Consider the following 16,652-nt stretch of genomic DNA (forward strand, 5'->3'; position numbering starts at 1 on the left):
TTAAAGATGTTCACCTGCCCTTGTGTTTCTGCCAGAACTTGTCAGCAGCTGTGAGATCATAGATCCTTTTGTTCTTCTTCTTTGGTCGAGCGCCTGCAGGAAGGGCCTCAGACCCAGCACCCTCCTCCAGAGTCACCCTGTTCAAGTGGAAGTCCTGTGACATAAATACATCAGTTAAGAGTACAGAAAATGATACACTGGGCTCCACGACCTGTCTGTGTTTTGTTGAAATACTTTGTTAAAAATATTTGTTAAACATGCTCCCTTTCTCACAAAAGTACTCACTGGCATGGCCACCCCTGGTCCCAACAATGGCAAAATCAAATGCACAATATATAATTTAAACTCACAGTGTTAGTTTGGTAAAAAAAATCATTCCATTGTGAGAAATGTTTAAGTAGTACACTTGCATATTCGCAAAATACTCCAGAAAACTACACAATGTTCACGATTCAGGAAAAGGAAAACCATTCAGCTTAGATAGTATCAGAAAATACAGTTATTAATTTCACGTTTAATACTTCAGTCAGGAATACTAAGTCCATTCGGGTACATTTTTGTTTAAAAACACAGACATGAGTTTCCATTTTCATCTTTTGTCCAAAATACCCAAAACAGCTCTTTCACAGCTGATTTCTTCTGAAAACTCTGTTTTAGCGTTGCAGTGTGGATGAAGGAATGAAAATGAAGACTTTTAAAAACACAGACTAAAAGTGTCCTAATTGTTCCCATATGGGCCACCCCCAATTTGATCCCGATCATTATCTGACTGGTCACCTCATCATCCTACATGGAAGCGAACAGTATTCAAATACAGAGGAACTGCTTTCAATAGAGATTTCCCTGTTGATGGCCTGTGTGCAGCTAAATAGCATATTAAAGGCAGGCAACTTAGTAAATCATAAATGGCAAATTGATTTCAGAATAGTGTAATTTTGTAGAAAAGTGTCTAGCCACAACAAAGAGTGACATGGTAGAGAATTTCATGATCTTATGAAATGGAAAAAAAAGACTTTTTCTGGCATACTCCAGGATAAAGTATAGAATGCCACAGAAAGCAAAAATTCTCCACAAATCTCGGAAAGAATACAATTCTACTACTCAACAAAATGTCTACTTATTTCTTCAGAGAAGATATCTATGGCAATCTCATTAGATTAAAATATCAAGAATAAAACCCTTTCAGGAGGCGGCATGGTGGTGCAGTGGTTAGCACTGTTGCCTCACACCTCTGGGACCCAGGTTCAAGTCTCCGCCTGGGTTACATGTGTGTGGAGTTTGCATGTTCTCCCCATGTCGTCGTGGGGTTTCCTCCGGGTACTCTGGTTTCCCCCCACAGTCCAAAAACATGCTGAGGCTAATTGGAGTTGCTAAATTGCCCGTAGGTGTGCATGTCTGAGTGAATGGTGTGTGCCCTGCGATGGGTTGGCCCCCCATCCTGGGTTGTTCCCTGCCTCGTGCCCATTGCTTCTGGGATAGGCTCCAGACCCCCCCGCGACCCAGTAGGATAAGCGATTTGGAAAATGGATGGATGGAAAAACCCTTTCATGACCTTAAGCTTGCAACCCTGAAGTATACCAAATTCATAGTGCTAGCAGTCTCAAGGCATTTCACTACAATTGCTACTACTGTATTCTCACAGGGAAAAGGCATAAGTAAACTAATATCGTATTTGTTAGCAAACATCAAACTTTCCACCACCAATCTCTAGGAAACCTAACGTTTGGTGGGAGAGACGGGAGGCTGATGGGTCTGATGTCTCAGGGCACCCATCTCAATAACCATAAACCTAGAAAACAAACTTCCCTCTGTCCTTGTGTGGGCTTATCAGTTGGTTCCAGTCATGGAAAGATATTGTCTCAAGACTGGCCTGTCAGAGTGGTGCATGTTCTTTACATTAACACAGAATTTGGAGAAAATACACAACCAACTGTCATAACTGTGCAGCTAAGATGAATCGCGTGTCATTGCTTTTTTTTTATCTGGTGTCTGAGAGCCACCCTCCCATTATACCTGCAATGGAATATGCTGATGCAGCTCAAAATGTGCCATCAAGAAACAAAGGAAATAACACTGGGCTGTTAAGTAATTTAGCTCAAAGTTGTTCATACAATTTTCATGAAAGTACTGAGTTTTAAACGCATAAGGATGGATATCGATTGACAGATAAGTTCATATAATTAACAACATTTACAGGAATATACTGCACTCTATATTAAAAATCAATTACCAGGAACAAAATATTTCAGTCAGAAACAACAAATTTTACTAATATTGTTACTTCATGGTTATGGGACATTCCCAAATGAAAATTACAGAATCTATTCAGGAGGAACAAATCTGAATTACTTTACTTTGAAAGATTATAATTCTACATATTCCATCCAAAGAAGAGCAACAAAGGCAAACAACAGGACAGAGCAACTAGACCTGACTCCACACTTCAGTTTTGACTTCAGTCACTGCAGGATTCTCAATGCAAATGAGACACAAATGCTTACACAAATTAAAAGTGGTTCATACTACAAATTAAAGTGTACAATACAGAATATATTTCAGTATAAAACTACCTACTTTAACTACCTACTATCATCCTACTTTCATAGGTTTTGTTTTCTATTTGCTAATCATTTTCCAAACTAAATTTACAGTTTTCACAATTTCCTGTGTAAGTTAACAGCAGGTGTGATTCAGGAGACACCAACAGAACTATTACAGAGGAGAACTGGGTTAATTACTATTATTAAATATTAATGTACCTTATGCTTTCAAGTTAGCTATTCCATTTCAAATCCTGGCTTGTTTGGTTGTATGACATTTAAACCACAATTGAAATCAGGCATAGACTGCAGGATAGACACTCAATTTGCACAACTTTACCTCAAAGTTTCAGCTAGTTTTAGGCATTTTCAGTGTTTGCAACAGTGTAAAAATTCTCAGCTGCATTTTCAAGAGATTTTGAAAACGTGCTCTTAATTTTAATTATACCCATTTTTGACTTTCTGACAATGGAGCTTTTTCCAAGTTACCTGTGTACTTAATGTGAGGAAGAAACAAAATGACAGCCAATATCAACTTTTTAAAATTCAAAATAGTGCAAAATTCAGTAAGAATGCGGGGAGGAATGCATATTCAAGAAATGCCATTAAACCACATATTTCCTAAAGTACAAGCCAATGAAACACGTTAACTAAAGCACTATACGTCGACTCTGGCTAATATGACTTGCACACCTTCCGTAGCATCAATTTCTTTTACTGCGCGGCAGTAAAAAGTGAGGGGGTGACTTAAACAACGTTTTATAGCTCTTTATGTTAAAGTAGTGTCTGCTTTACAAAACCTTACGTTAATAAACCACTGACTGGTATCACATAAAGTTCTCACTTACACCCTCAAGAAACATATCACTACACAAAAATATGAATTGAATCTACACAGAGAAGTTGCCAGGGGATAGTTTTTTACTCCATTCCTCACCAGAACATCATGAATGAGAGCCTGGTAGGTCCATGAGTGGTGCAGTGGGGTTGCTAAATCAAGGTTTCGATCCGCAAGGACGATTAGCGGCCTCTGGAAGCTGAACAGACAGAAGGAATATTAATTTTTACAGGGTCACCGCACATAAATCTCGAGAAAAGTATACAATTGTTTTATCATTGAGAACAATATGGCATTCTGAACAACACATCTGTTTTTCTCTCTATTGTTCAGTTAATCCAAGTTCACAACTGAGATTGCATTCCGAGTGAATGAACATCTGGTTTAAGGAACGCCATCCTTCAGTTACATAACAATTGCAATTTTGTATGACATTATGCATGATAGTTAAAGTGACCCACCTGAACTGGCCTGCTCCCATGGTGTCCCCAGTGAACAGGCTGTTCCTGGCATCTCTAAGATTCTCCCGCAGTTTCTTGTCCAATTTCTGTAACAATCAGACAGCTGTACTCAGCCGCATCTCTCAAGCTTATGGCACAGAGCCCTAATATTTGCTGAGTGGTGAATACGACTCAGACTTCATGAAGATTACAAAATGCAAGTAACAAAGAGTGAACAGTCTACACCAGTGCAGCAAACCTCCAACTAGGCCCTGGATCTCTATGTCTTGCTCAATGACATAATTAATAATGCTTACTACATTGTAATCTACTAATAATGACTTCTCTATACTAGGATCTTTCTTTTTAGAATCCCCTGTAAATAAGTATAACTTTAACACAAATACACGGAATTAAGTTAAATACAAGAAAAAATGCGACAAAGGTTAAAAATAAAAAAGACCTCACAAAGGACTCAGTGTCATGTTCCTTCAATTATACCACAGCAGAAAGTGTCTACTACAGCATTTACAATGAAATGTAAGTCTTACCACAGCCACCATCTCTGCTGCATTTCCTCTTGGGCAGCGAATAATCGGGACAGCACCTGATACAAACAAAAATACAATTCACTCACAGAGACCACGGTTGATTTTCACAGAAGATACACTGTGGAATCTGAAAACAGCATCTTGTTTTGTGGTTTGGGTCAGATGCCCCAGCACAACTTGAACTGAATGCTTACCCATGCCCAAGTTTGTTTAATATACAAAATTGTTTAAATTGGAAGAGCCAGCTAAATTTACATTACGGGATTCATTTTTTGTTAAATTTAAATAATATATTCAACAGTGCAACCAATGTTTTCAATCACTACAAAATAATTGCTAGATTGAATGAGATACCTTGCCCCATCAGTTGGGTGCTATAGTGTGTTTTGTAGAGGTCGACTCAGCTAATCTACTGCTAAAAACCACAGAACCTTACTAGCTTACTACACAGTGATGTAGACTTTTTATAAGGCCAAAGATAGAGCACATGCAACAGCATGCCAAAAGTAAAATAACTCTGTCATGGCTTGAAAAAAATGATAAAAAAGATACAGATGTGTTTATCTTCTGTATAATCATAACCAGCCAAAGGAAAGTTATTCAAATGAAATTAAGGCGCAATGTTCAAAGAAATATAAAAATAAACATGACTCATGTCTGTAATTCAAAAGTAATCAATCAGTTGGGGACTAGATTCATACCATAGAACAAAGCCATACACATTTATAAACAAACAAAAAAAGATTTGTAATGTATCTACATTGATGTAGTATGTAAAATCCCAACTGTGGTGGTGGTTATGATATTCTATGCAGTCTCATTTTTTGTTCTGGTTAAGAACTGTCTTTAGCACAGAACAGCAAGTTACTTGCTGACAAAAGCCAGTCAAAAATAGCACACCAATTAGTAAAACTGTAAAACCCAGTGTGGAAGAATTTTTTAGAGCTTTACCTTACAGCAGAGCCCAAATTTTGGGAGATTTATTAAAACTTTTGCTATGTAAAAAATAAATATACTTTTTTTATACATAAATATATAACATGGGTACACAAAAACAATTGTGAATGGTAGAACATTAGAAGCAAATAAAAAATGGTCCCAAATACTAAATTCTTAATCTCAGTGTACCAGTAATTATGTGCTGCTCTACCTGTTTCTGAAATTAGTTTTGTTTTTTTTAACTTTCCTAGGGCAAACATATTTATTCAGAGTCCTGTACAAATCTCATTTAATGATATTGAGAATGCAAAAGCATAGATACATATATACCATTATAGTGCTGCAAGTTCTTGATCATCACTAGCACGAAGTTACAAAGCACCACAATTTAAACGAACTGGTGAAACACTACCATCTAGTGGATATCAACAGTATAAAATTTATTTCATAGAATACAAGAATATGCAGAATGTAGTTTACCAATACAATGCATTATCAATTAATTAAATTGTTTTAATCAATATTACCAAAAAAAAAACTCACCCAATGTGACAAAGAAGCAGAAAAGGCTGTCTACTATAGTGTCCATGATCGCCTCCATATCTGTGTCCATTATGTCCGGTTTGTTTATTGCTGTAAAATGGAATTTAGATAAACATAAGAAGAGGGTTACAACTATCTAATGTTATGAAATAGATTGAAACCATTTACAAACGACCCACAACTACATATGTTATATGCACATGACAAATACAGAGTGGACATGGAATTTGAAAGACTTGAAGTGTGACGTTTCAGAGTTATTCACTAAACCACCCTAAAACGCATATATTGGACAGGCTCCAGGAATGTATCTACATTTCAAACAGCTGAGAGACTAAACATGACCCAATCAGTACTGAAAAATAAAAACTGTATACCTATTTCTAAAAATAACTTTGTAAAAGAGAACCTTTACTTTGTAAAATCCAAACTGTATACCAACTTTGGTCCACCCTGCACTCTTTTGCTAGTTGGGCTAAATAAGCATTTTTAGTGAATCGACAACACAGCATTTTTATAAAGAAGCATACCATGGTAGGAAATTAATTCTTTATTTTGATTGCACAAGACAAACATGTCATCCTCTAGGGTAATGAAGTTCAAATACTGATCAAACACCTGTAGAGACAAAGACAAAGAGTGCAGAGCAATGAGCTATGATATGAATAAAAAGCTTAATTTAGAGTACATCTGATAAACTAGAAAGGTTTAACATCTAACCTTTGTGACTTGGGTCACGGCATTAGCCCCAAGAGCTGCACTGGCAATGTCTTCTAGTTTGCTTCTGGAAATCGCCGAGATGAAGTTCAAATAGTAAGACTCATAGAGCTGGTTACGCAGGTCCTGAAAAACAAATAACAATTGCACAAGTATATTTCATAAATGTGTATGATTGGACTATTATACTCTTCACACTCAAATCACTTAAAAAATCAGAACATACACTCAAAACTATGGCTTACTTGGCATATCCTGTCAATGTTCTCCTCAGTAGGCATGACGAAGTATATGGCTGGAACATCTGGGATAGAATCTCGATCTGAATGTAGCAAGCTAAGCAACACCATTTCTTATTTTAACAAATATAAATAAGGATCATTCTCAATAAATTAAGACAAGGATATAAACATACACCAGCATAAAGCACATATTAAAAGTACAGACGCTCCTCTACTTATAAATGAGATACGTTCCGAACAGCCGTTTGTAACTTGAAATGTTCGTAAGTCTTTTTCAACATCATTTTAAGGGTATACGTGAGTACAAAGAACTAGGATGCTCAGAGTACGCATGCTACGCTGTTGCGTCGCGGTAGTAGCAGCCAGAAATTGTACTTCCCAGAATTGGTGCGCAGTAAAAAAAAAATTTATGTTACGGACAGGAAACGGCAGCCCAATGAACACAATTTGGGCTTACAGTCCTCTTCCTTCATATGTCTGAAAGTTCGTAAGTTGAAAGTTCGTAAGTAGAGGAGCATCTGTAATACATGTTGCTATCAATAATTATCCTATTATTCCTTGTCACCGTTTATTATTTTGTAGATTTTTCAATTCTTAGTAACAGTTTTCAGCTACTTACAGGTGTAAAGTAATGCCCATATCTCGCAACTCTTTTACTGCGAGCAGAGGAGAAATGATGTCCTGACCAAACCTGTCGTATATCAGTACCTGGGAGACATACCAGAAACACAACTAAACGTGAAAGGAAACAAATATGCACGGACTAGGTTGGAAAACACTGAATCCTATTTCATTTAAAAAAAAGATTCAAATGTGTTACCTTCCATACTGGTTCGGTAACTGTATTCTTCAATGGAGGGACATTGAAGTTCAGCATTCGCCTCAAGGCGGCTGTAGGATAACAGAGAAAACTATCAAGCTATGACATAACTAGTCACTTCTGTACAGAATACTCTTCAATGGCTAGGGTATGTAACACATGCAAAAGCATACTCATCTAGTATATTGCTATACTACTTCAAAATACGTAAATCTGTCACATAGAAAAGTCACAAAAAATAATAATTAAAAGGCAGGATAGGGTGTAGGTTTGTCCTGGATACTGACAAGCAGAGGGCATCTCATTAGGAACACCCAGCTACTATGGGATAGGACCCACTTTGCCTCTATAACTGCCTTAAGGATAGAGGTGTGAGAATCCTTTCTGCAAACCACTGCAGGGGCTGTGCTGTTATAATTTCACCTACAGCCTTCCTGTTAGCTATAACTATTTCAAATTAGCAACTGAAAGACAAATGTAATAACTACCAATCAATAGGCATTGACAGCAAAAATCCTTCTTTAGCATGCAAAACAAAGCGCATACTGAAAATGTAATTGAGCACAGAATTATTAATAGATGTACAACCAAAACAAAATGTGGTATTTGCTTTAAAATGTACCTAGCATTGATTTCAAAGTAATAATTCAAATGCCGAGAAATAAAGATAAAAGATCAAATGAAGATGAAAAAGACATTTAAAATGGGGGGGGGATCACTTTTCAGGAAGTTTTACTGTCATATAAGGCTCCTTTTATCATTTATTCAGAAAAGTACATATGCTTGAAACTACAAAAGATTAAATCAAATAAAACAGAATGACATTAAAGTAAATCAAATTTGATTTACATTTAAATTAAACAATTAGTGAGGCCATAGTTAACCTAGTTATGATGACAACATTTCATGGCCCTGTACCTTCCAAATTCTATGAAATTTTCAGTTGTAAATATCTGATTGGTCGGATGTTTGACTTCATTTCCCTGTCATTTGTTGATCACTTTATTTATTAATACGATTTGCATCATTCACTGCCCACTTACATACCAAGTCACTAATGCTTTCAGGGATTATCAAGACAAGTACATGCTTGTTTGTTGGATGAGTCCCATAGGGGCATCGATCAAGAAAAATACGGAAAATCAGCTTTAGATCACATGTGCTCTGGTGTAATTTAAAACCCTGGGTAAGAATGTGGACATTTACCACTTAAATCTTAATATTTTATGCCTTTTGTTGTGCTTTCCAGGTCTCCTACAAATGGTACTGCATAGTTGTTTTCCGTTTTTACGGACTTTCTCCGGGTAATTAGGCCTATACACTCTTGACACGGTTTGTGGTATCGTCTGGAAAGCGTCTTCATCTTATTGTAAATGGGAAACCGTAACCAAATGACAATACTTCTGCCACTGAAGGGGGTTGTTTGAGTGTAGCAGTCATTGTACATATATAATCAAACAGATAGGCATTCACCATATTTGATCTCGCTCATTATCATATTACCCATTATGTACACAAATGTTTTGTAGCTCATGTACACTTATACTAACAGCACTATTTTTAAATACAAATTGCCTCCACTACATATCTATATTCGTGTCGCGTTCACGTCATATCAGAATAATTGCGAAAACACCACCGGAACTCCTGCCATTACCTGGATTAAGACAACGTCACGCGATTACGATTATAGGTGATACGAAAAATAACGCACACATTTTACATGTATATATAAAATATAATTTACATATATATAAAATGTATATATAGCGAAATCAGTCCCAAGGCACGTTTCCCGTCTTTCTTAGTAGTTTTAACGAGTACCAAATCCTCTCAACTCCTCGCTCCTAGATCTAAAGTCGTTTCTTGGGCAGGGACGTGGACATAGCACGAAAGTAACCTTTTGGTAAATTTCAATTTTGGTTATTTGGTTAGGGCTATTAATCGGCATTGTACGACGTACAGTAACTTCAGCTACATATTAGCCTGCTAAACTGTTCCAAAAGGCGCCTAAGCGGTTTTTTACAAGAAAACCGAATCAGTCTTTACAGTAAAATATCTTTCAGGGCACCAGATCAGTAATTTTCCTATAAAAGTATACAATCAGTACGCAATATCTGTAGGAAAATATAATTTCGCAGTTAAAATACTACCAGACCTGTTTGTTTCTCCCTGATGGAGGCAGCCATCTTTGCTGGTAAATGACGGTGACACTGGCGATGACGTGGCACTCGGAGCTCACTGTAACTAACATGAGTCATTTGCAGTTTTTGTTAATATACTAAATTTTGATTGACATATAGTTAGATTTCTGCATGGCTGAACATTGCATCTTTGTATGTCCATTGTGATACTTGCATGTGTCTCAAATTAGCCCACACCTTTTTTTTTTTTGCTATCAATGTCATGTGCTACTAACATTTTTGTATATTCACAAAATTCATCTGTCGAAGGAATTTCTCTTATATAATAAGGTTCTGTATAAATGACATTTGAATTATTACAAACATTTACTGATGCTCATTTTTAAATAAAATATGTTATAGTACACGGGGGCGGCATGGTGGTGCAGTGGTTAGCACTATTGCCTCACACCTCTGGAACCCGGGTTCGAGTCTCCGCCTGGGTCACATGTGTGCGGAGTTTGCATGTTCTCCCCGTGTCGTCGTGGGGTTTCTTCCGGGTACTCCGGTTTCCCCCCACAGTCCAAAAACATGCTGAGGCTAATTGGAGTTGCTGAATTGCCCGTAGGTGTGCATGTGTGAGTGAATGGTGTGTGAGTGTGCCCTGCGATGGGCTGGCCCCCCATCCTGGGTTGTTCCCTGCCTCGTGCCCATTGATTCCGGGATAGGCTCCGGACCCCCTGCGACCCAATAGGATAAGCGGTTTGGAAAATGGATGGATGGATGGATGGATGGGGGCGGCATGGTGGTGCAGTGGTTAGCACTATTGCCTCACACCTCTGGAACCCGGGTTCGAGTCTCCGCCTGGGTCACATGTGTGCGGAGTTTGCATGTTCTCCCCGTGTCGTCGTGGGGTTTTCTCCGGGTACTCCAGTTTCCCCCCACAATCCAAAAACATGCTGAGGCTAATTGGAGTTGCTAAATTGCCTGTAGGTGTGCAGGTGCGTGAATGATGTGTGAGTGTGCCCTGTGATGGGCAGGGACCCCCATCCTGGGTTATTCTTTGCCTTGTGCCCATTGCTTCCGGGATAGGCTCTTGACCCCCCGCGACCCAGTAGGATAAGCGGTTTGGAAAATGGATGGATAATAACACAGAAAAATAAGTAAATATTCTAAATTTTAAACACATATGATTCATTGGTTTGCTATAAAATGAAAAAGCATGTTTTTGGACTGTGGGGAGTACCTGGAGGAAACCCCACGGCAACATGGGGAGAACATGCAAACTCCACACACGTGTGACCCAGGCGGAGACTGGAACCCGGGTCCCAGAGGTGTGAGGCAACAGTGCTAACCGCTGCACCACCATGCCACCCCCTGTGTTGTTATAAGTATCTAAAATGTGATGATTTGTATAGCACAAAATAAATATTGCCTTGCTATTGACAAAGAGAAAGAACATAATTTCAAACTGCGTAATTCTAAACACAAAACAGAAGTGAAGATGGTGGGTAATGAATGTTCAATCATCCGCAACAGTCATATTGAGCTTGAAAAAAAATATATATATGTTATAATAAATTGTAATAAAGGGGCAGCATGGTGGTGCAGTGGTTAGCGTTGTTACCTCACACTGCTGGGACCCAGGTTCGAGTCTCCGCCTGGGTCACATGTGTGTGGAGTTTGCATGTTCTCCCCATGTCGTTGTGGGGTTTCCATTGTGAATCCAGTTTCCCCCTGCAGTCCAAAAACATGCTGAGGCTAATTGGAGTTGCTAAATTGCCCATAGGGATGTATGTATGTATGTACGTACCCTGTGATAGGCTGCCCCCCCCATCCTGGGCTGTTATCTGCCTTGTGCCCATTGCTTCCAGGAAAGGCTCCAGGCCCCCCGCAACCCAGTAGGATAAGCAGTTTGGAAAATGGATGGATGGATATATAATGTTGGGTACTAAATTTGCTTTTCCTACCTCCCTTTCATCCATTATCCACAACTGTTTAACCAGAAAAGAGTCTTGGTAAGGCTGGAGCCTCAAACAAGAAGTACAGGATATGAGGCAGGAGACACCCTGGGTGAAATGCCAGTCCATCACAAGGCACACATGTCTAAGCTATTAGTGTTTGGACTGTAGAACTAAATTAGGGTTCCCAAAGTAGGCCAATGCAAATACAGGGACAGCATGTAAACATGGGCATTTTTGATGATTTTAATTTTTTTTGAAAAACACAGTAGGTAAAGTACAGTTAATAATTAGGTTTTCAAAATACATCAAATCAGAATATATTCCCCAACTCTTCCAAAGTAGTTTGGTACTTCAATGTATTTGGAACTTTCAGGGGTACACTCAACAACTTTTTGTAATAAGACATTTTGTTTGTTATATTTTAAAATGTGATTTTATGCTACATGACAACTTTTGCAAATCCACCTGAATAAGAACACAGAACCAATTCTGCACATATTGACATTCAGATGGTGTTGATGAGTATAATGTACCCTAGTCCCTTACAAGTTCTTCCATCTTTTAGTTATTATTACAGCTGTTAGGACATGTGAAATGCTATTCAAAGCATCTATGTCTGGCTTTCAGTCACTGCTCATGCCAAATGCCAACAGCCTTCAATTTTCTATTTGAGTTAACACCTTAAAAATAAGTCAGATTTTTTTATGAATTGTACATGTATGGTACTGTCTGTGTGCCAGTGTTGTAGTACTCAAGTCCAGCTTGGTGGCTCATGTTCCACTTTTTGTATCAATTCAGTTTCTCAGCACTCACTCCAACAATTTCTAAACAACTTTGTTGAACTTAAACTCCAATTTATTATACTTGCGCACATATCCTTAATCTACATTACTAAACTCAACTCCATCCTATGTCCCGTAATACAGTGAAACGGCTATTTACATATTTTCACGGCACACACAGTCCTGTAAGTAACTCGGTCTCGCAACCCTTCAATCACTCTTGCAGGCGAGTCTGCCCTGGGTCCACTAGGGTGCGCTGTGACACTGGACCCACTGTTGGCAGTGCCTTGCTGATGTCATTTTTGTTGCTGATACGTCAGAGCAGTTGCACGTCTGAGGTATCTGTGATTCTGTGGTACAACTCCACCGCTCTCCACTTCATCCTGGCGTGTGTGTGCATTCCCAAAGGCTGGTGGATTGTATGATAGGTTGCACTCACACACAATCACCTGCATGAAGAGCACTCAAGTCCTTGGCTGACTTGTCATCGTAATGTGCCATTCTCTGTTGATTACTGTGCAGAGCTGGTAGTGGGTTTGTGGCTGCAGCAGCTTTGATGATATCAAACTACCCTGCAATTTATCAGGCATTGAGTCAGAATGGTGCCCACTCCCTGGGATGGGGTGTTACAATGATCCAGCATGTCAAGATAGGGCTCGTATCCAGATGTCAGAGCATATTTTCCGCCATTTTTACAGCTAACACCACCTCACAGTTGCTCTGCGGATGATGGAAAAAAATTGTGTTCCCACTGTTTACTGAATTTTTTAAAGTCCCCTGACATGTATTGTGGGCCATTGTCAGAAACAAGGTCTGCTATACCTTGTAAAATGCACTTTCAGCTTATGAAATACTGTCATGCATGTGGTATTAGACAAGTAGTCAATATCCAAAAATTTGGAAAACAGTCAGCTGTAATAAGGCAGTCCTGTGCAGACTGCTTTCAATGTCTATATGAGATTAATGTAGATGTTGCATAATGTCCTTTCACAGTGAAGCTGGAATAATCACTCGGTCCTCTCGAAAGAAGATGTCATCTTGGACAGTCAACTCATCTCATTGAATGGTACTGTCTAAGCCATTCTGGTGTGTCAGACTTACCATTGTCTCAACTCTTCAATATGATGGTCTTCAGATCCAGCAGTGTCTTGACTTTTTGGGTTGCTTCTTTTATCCCTCTAAAGGCCAATTCACACTTCACTTTTCTGCCTACACTTTTGTGTTTTTCGGATTGCAGACGACTGTATGCATGGCAGCTTGTGTTTGTACTACATTTGGCTGTGGATGTGGATGGTTGCGGTTGGTGCATGCATGGAGGTGAGGGCAGATATATTACAACAAATACAAACAGTGTAGTGAAACGGGACAGTTTTACTAACAATTTTTAAATTATTCATCAAAGCTTGGCCGGGATTACGATAATAAGGCCTGGAGCGGCCTTTTGAAATCCATGTGACAAAATTAGCCAGAACCCCTCCCCTCCCCTCACTCAGCAAATTTTATCATCAGCATTTCAAAATACGGTAATACTGCTGTATTTAAAACACTGTATACACCAATATACTGTCTGGACAGCATGAAAAATTAGATACAGTAAGCAATCGTGTATTCGTGCTTCGTGATTCGCGAATTCACAGATCTGCAAAAATTTTATTGGAACGGAACTTATTCCATATAACTTATTCCAATAACTTATTATTATTATCTGCGATTTTTTTCACACATCTGAGAATCCTCGAAAAACCCTACAGAAGTGTTTATGTTTAATTTTCATAGTAATTTATAAGTTTTCATGTTTTTAAGTGAAAAATTGGTAAAAACAATTTAGTTAATGAAAATATTGTGTTTTTGGGGAAAGTTCAAGACATAAGATCTAAATCAGTTAAAAAATCCCTTAAAAAATGAGACTTTCTTATGGAAACCTGCCTTTTTATGTACATACTGTACTGTAGCTTTACAAGATGGGAATCCCATTTGCAAAGTTTATCCCCTTTGGAACTCCTGTGTATTTAAGTCTGTGTTTAAGTATGAGTCCGGTCATTCATGTCATTTTCAGTTTGCTGCCTGTTCCGTTGTCCTGCTTGTCTTTACCTTTTGATTAAGCCCCGTGTTCCTCAATTCCTTGTGTCCTTTCCCTGCTTCCCCAATCCGTGCCCCGGCAATACGTGACAGGAATGCTAATTGTTACATAAATATTAGAAAATAGGTCATTTAAAATTTTGTAATAGGAAGTTTTTGTGCAATGCACAAAAATTATACATTTCTTGAAAGGCGCTAATGTTAACATACATAGCAAAAACGTCCCAGGTTTCCCTCTCAAGACGCATTTGCTATAAACACTGAAAGGGTTCGTTTACTCATTTTACCTTACTGTGAATGCAAAAGAAAACGGCTGCCAATGCTGTGTTCTATGAATTAGTAGTGGTAACATTAGTATACTGTACTGTAAATCTGCTAGTGTGACAAATATCCGTTAGATGATACTGTACTCTATTTTTACATCAAATATTAGTTTTTTTATATGTAATGTATTAAGCTAACTTTTAAATGAAATTAAAGTGTTTTGGGAGCATATTTATGGTTTAAACTATAGAAATAAGCACATATTACTATTTTTAGTTACTCTACCAAACATCCGCAAATCCTCCTCATTCGCAACGATTTCTGAAACGTCGCGAATGTCTGAGGGCTTACTGTATAAGGGTACAAATTTCAAACCAGAAGCTTCAGACAAGACAGCATGTGCCCTCCTCCTCTTGATAGTGTACTTTAAAGAGCCCAAGGATATTGTCATACTTGATGATGATGTAAGCTCCGTTTTGCTCTTGCAGACATGTTAATAGTTTTTGAGTACTTGAGACACGTCACGTTACAATTACAATTCTTATTTTGTAGCTTTCTGCTTCAGCTCAGAGGACAATGCTACAGAGTTCAGAAGACAATGATGCTACAAAACACACCCTGATTGATTGACTAAGGTAATAGTTATGGTGACATGACTGCAAAACTATATTTACAAAATCAGTAGGATGTCACTGCTCAGCAATCTTGCCCAAGGCAGTTATATTGACTGGGGACAATCTGAAAGCATCTAAGACAGGGGCTTAAACTGATTTCAAATGAGTGCGATGCTCATTTCTGTTCATTTCAGCTGACATAGTAGGTAGTGCAGCAAGTTGGATTGATGCTAGCCCGGTAAATAGTTCTCTGTAGTCATTTGTGTTGTAGGTAAATGTGCTGTATGTCACGTGTAGTGTTGAGTGTTGATTGCTGTACATAGCATGTTAGTGTGTGTGTGTGTGTATGCCCAGTGTGCATATTAGGAGTAAGCAGGGGGATGAAACCCACAGAGAAAATGCCCTGCTATGAAGGGAAGGAAACCCTGGACACATACCTGATCCAAGTGTGGCTGGTCGCCCAGCACAATGGCTGGGGCAAGGAAAAGATGGCGGTGCATTTGGCAGTGGCCCTGGAGGGGGAAGCGCTCCAAGCTCTCTACAGACCCACGAAGTCACGGGTCTGTATCTCAACTCCCTGGTCACCAAAACACCTTCGAGCCCTGGTGGACACATCACTCTGATCAAATCGGGCATGCTACCTAGTACCGGCGGGGCTGTGCCAGCCAGGTGGCAGTTGACTTTGGTGACTGCCGTGCACACGGCTATGAAGGGAAAGAGACAGCTGCACATCCAGCTGGCCGGACACACAGTGGTGCAGGAAGTCGGGCCCGCCGACATTACCAAACACTGCATCATTGGTCTGGATCTCCTTACTCAACTGGGAGACGGTAGCAGCTCTCCACCTCGGAGATGGAAAATAACCTTTTGATTAATTTCAATTTTGATTATTTGGTTAGGGCTGTTAATCGGCATTGTACAATGTACAGTAACTTCAGCTACATATTAGCCTACTAAACTCTTCCAAAAGGCACCTAAGTGGTTTTTCACAAGACAACCGAATCAATCTTTACAGTAAAATATCTTTCAGGGCACCAGTTCAGTAATTTTTCTATGAAAGTATACAATCAGTATGCAATATCTGTAGGAAAATATAATTTTGCAGTTAAAATACTACCAGACCTGTTTGTTTCTCCCTGATGGAGGCAGCCATCTTTGCTGGTAAATGACGGTGACACCGGCGATGACGTGGCACT

At 38.9% G+C, this 16,652-nt stretch overlaps 1 protein-coding gene across 2 annotated transcripts in view; it reads right to left on the reverse strand.

Moving 5' to 3' along the window:
• The window catches only part of scfd1 (sec1 family domain containing 1), a 35,120-nt gene extending 18,468 nt beyond the window's left edge, over positions 1 to 16,652 (reverse strand). The window contains exons 1-11 of one of the 2 annotated variants that reach the window (XM_048974941.1): positions 16,579 to 16,652; positions 7,631 to 7,701; positions 7,430 to 7,518; positions 6,814 to 6,904; positions 6,572 to 6,694; positions 6,382 to 6,469; positions 5,852 to 5,941; positions 4,370 to 4,425; positions 3,840 to 3,925; positions 3,478 to 3,577; positions 15 to 154 (exon numbers count right to left, since the gene is read on the reverse strand). In XM_048974941.1, coding sequence (XP_048830898.1) covers positions 15 to 154; positions 3,478 to 3,577; positions 3,840 to 3,925; positions 4,370 to 4,425; positions 5,852 to 5,941; positions 6,382 to 6,469; positions 6,572 to 6,694; positions 6,814 to 6,904; positions 7,430 to 7,518; positions 7,631 to 7,701; positions 16,579 to 16,609 — 965 coding nt within the window. In that variant the 5' untranslated portion in view covers positions 16,610 to 16,652. Of the gene's footprint in view, positions 1 to 14; positions 155 to 3,477; positions 3,578 to 3,839; positions 3,926 to 4,369; positions 4,426 to 5,851; positions 5,942 to 6,381; positions 6,470 to 6,571; positions 6,695 to 6,813; positions 6,905 to 7,429; positions 7,519 to 7,630; positions 7,702 to 9,788; positions 9,899 to 16,578 lie in introns of those variants that run through there. The other variant, XM_048974940.1, reaches the window with a different exon arrangement.

Source organism: Brienomyrus brachyistius, chromosome 14, assembly GCF_023856365.1.
Source record: "Brienomyrus brachyistius isolate T26 chromosome 14, BBRACH_0.4, whole genome shotgun sequence".
Taxonomy (NCBI): domain Eukaryota; kingdom Metazoa; phylum Chordata; class Actinopteri; order Osteoglossiformes; family Mormyridae; genus Brienomyrus; species Brienomyrus brachyistius.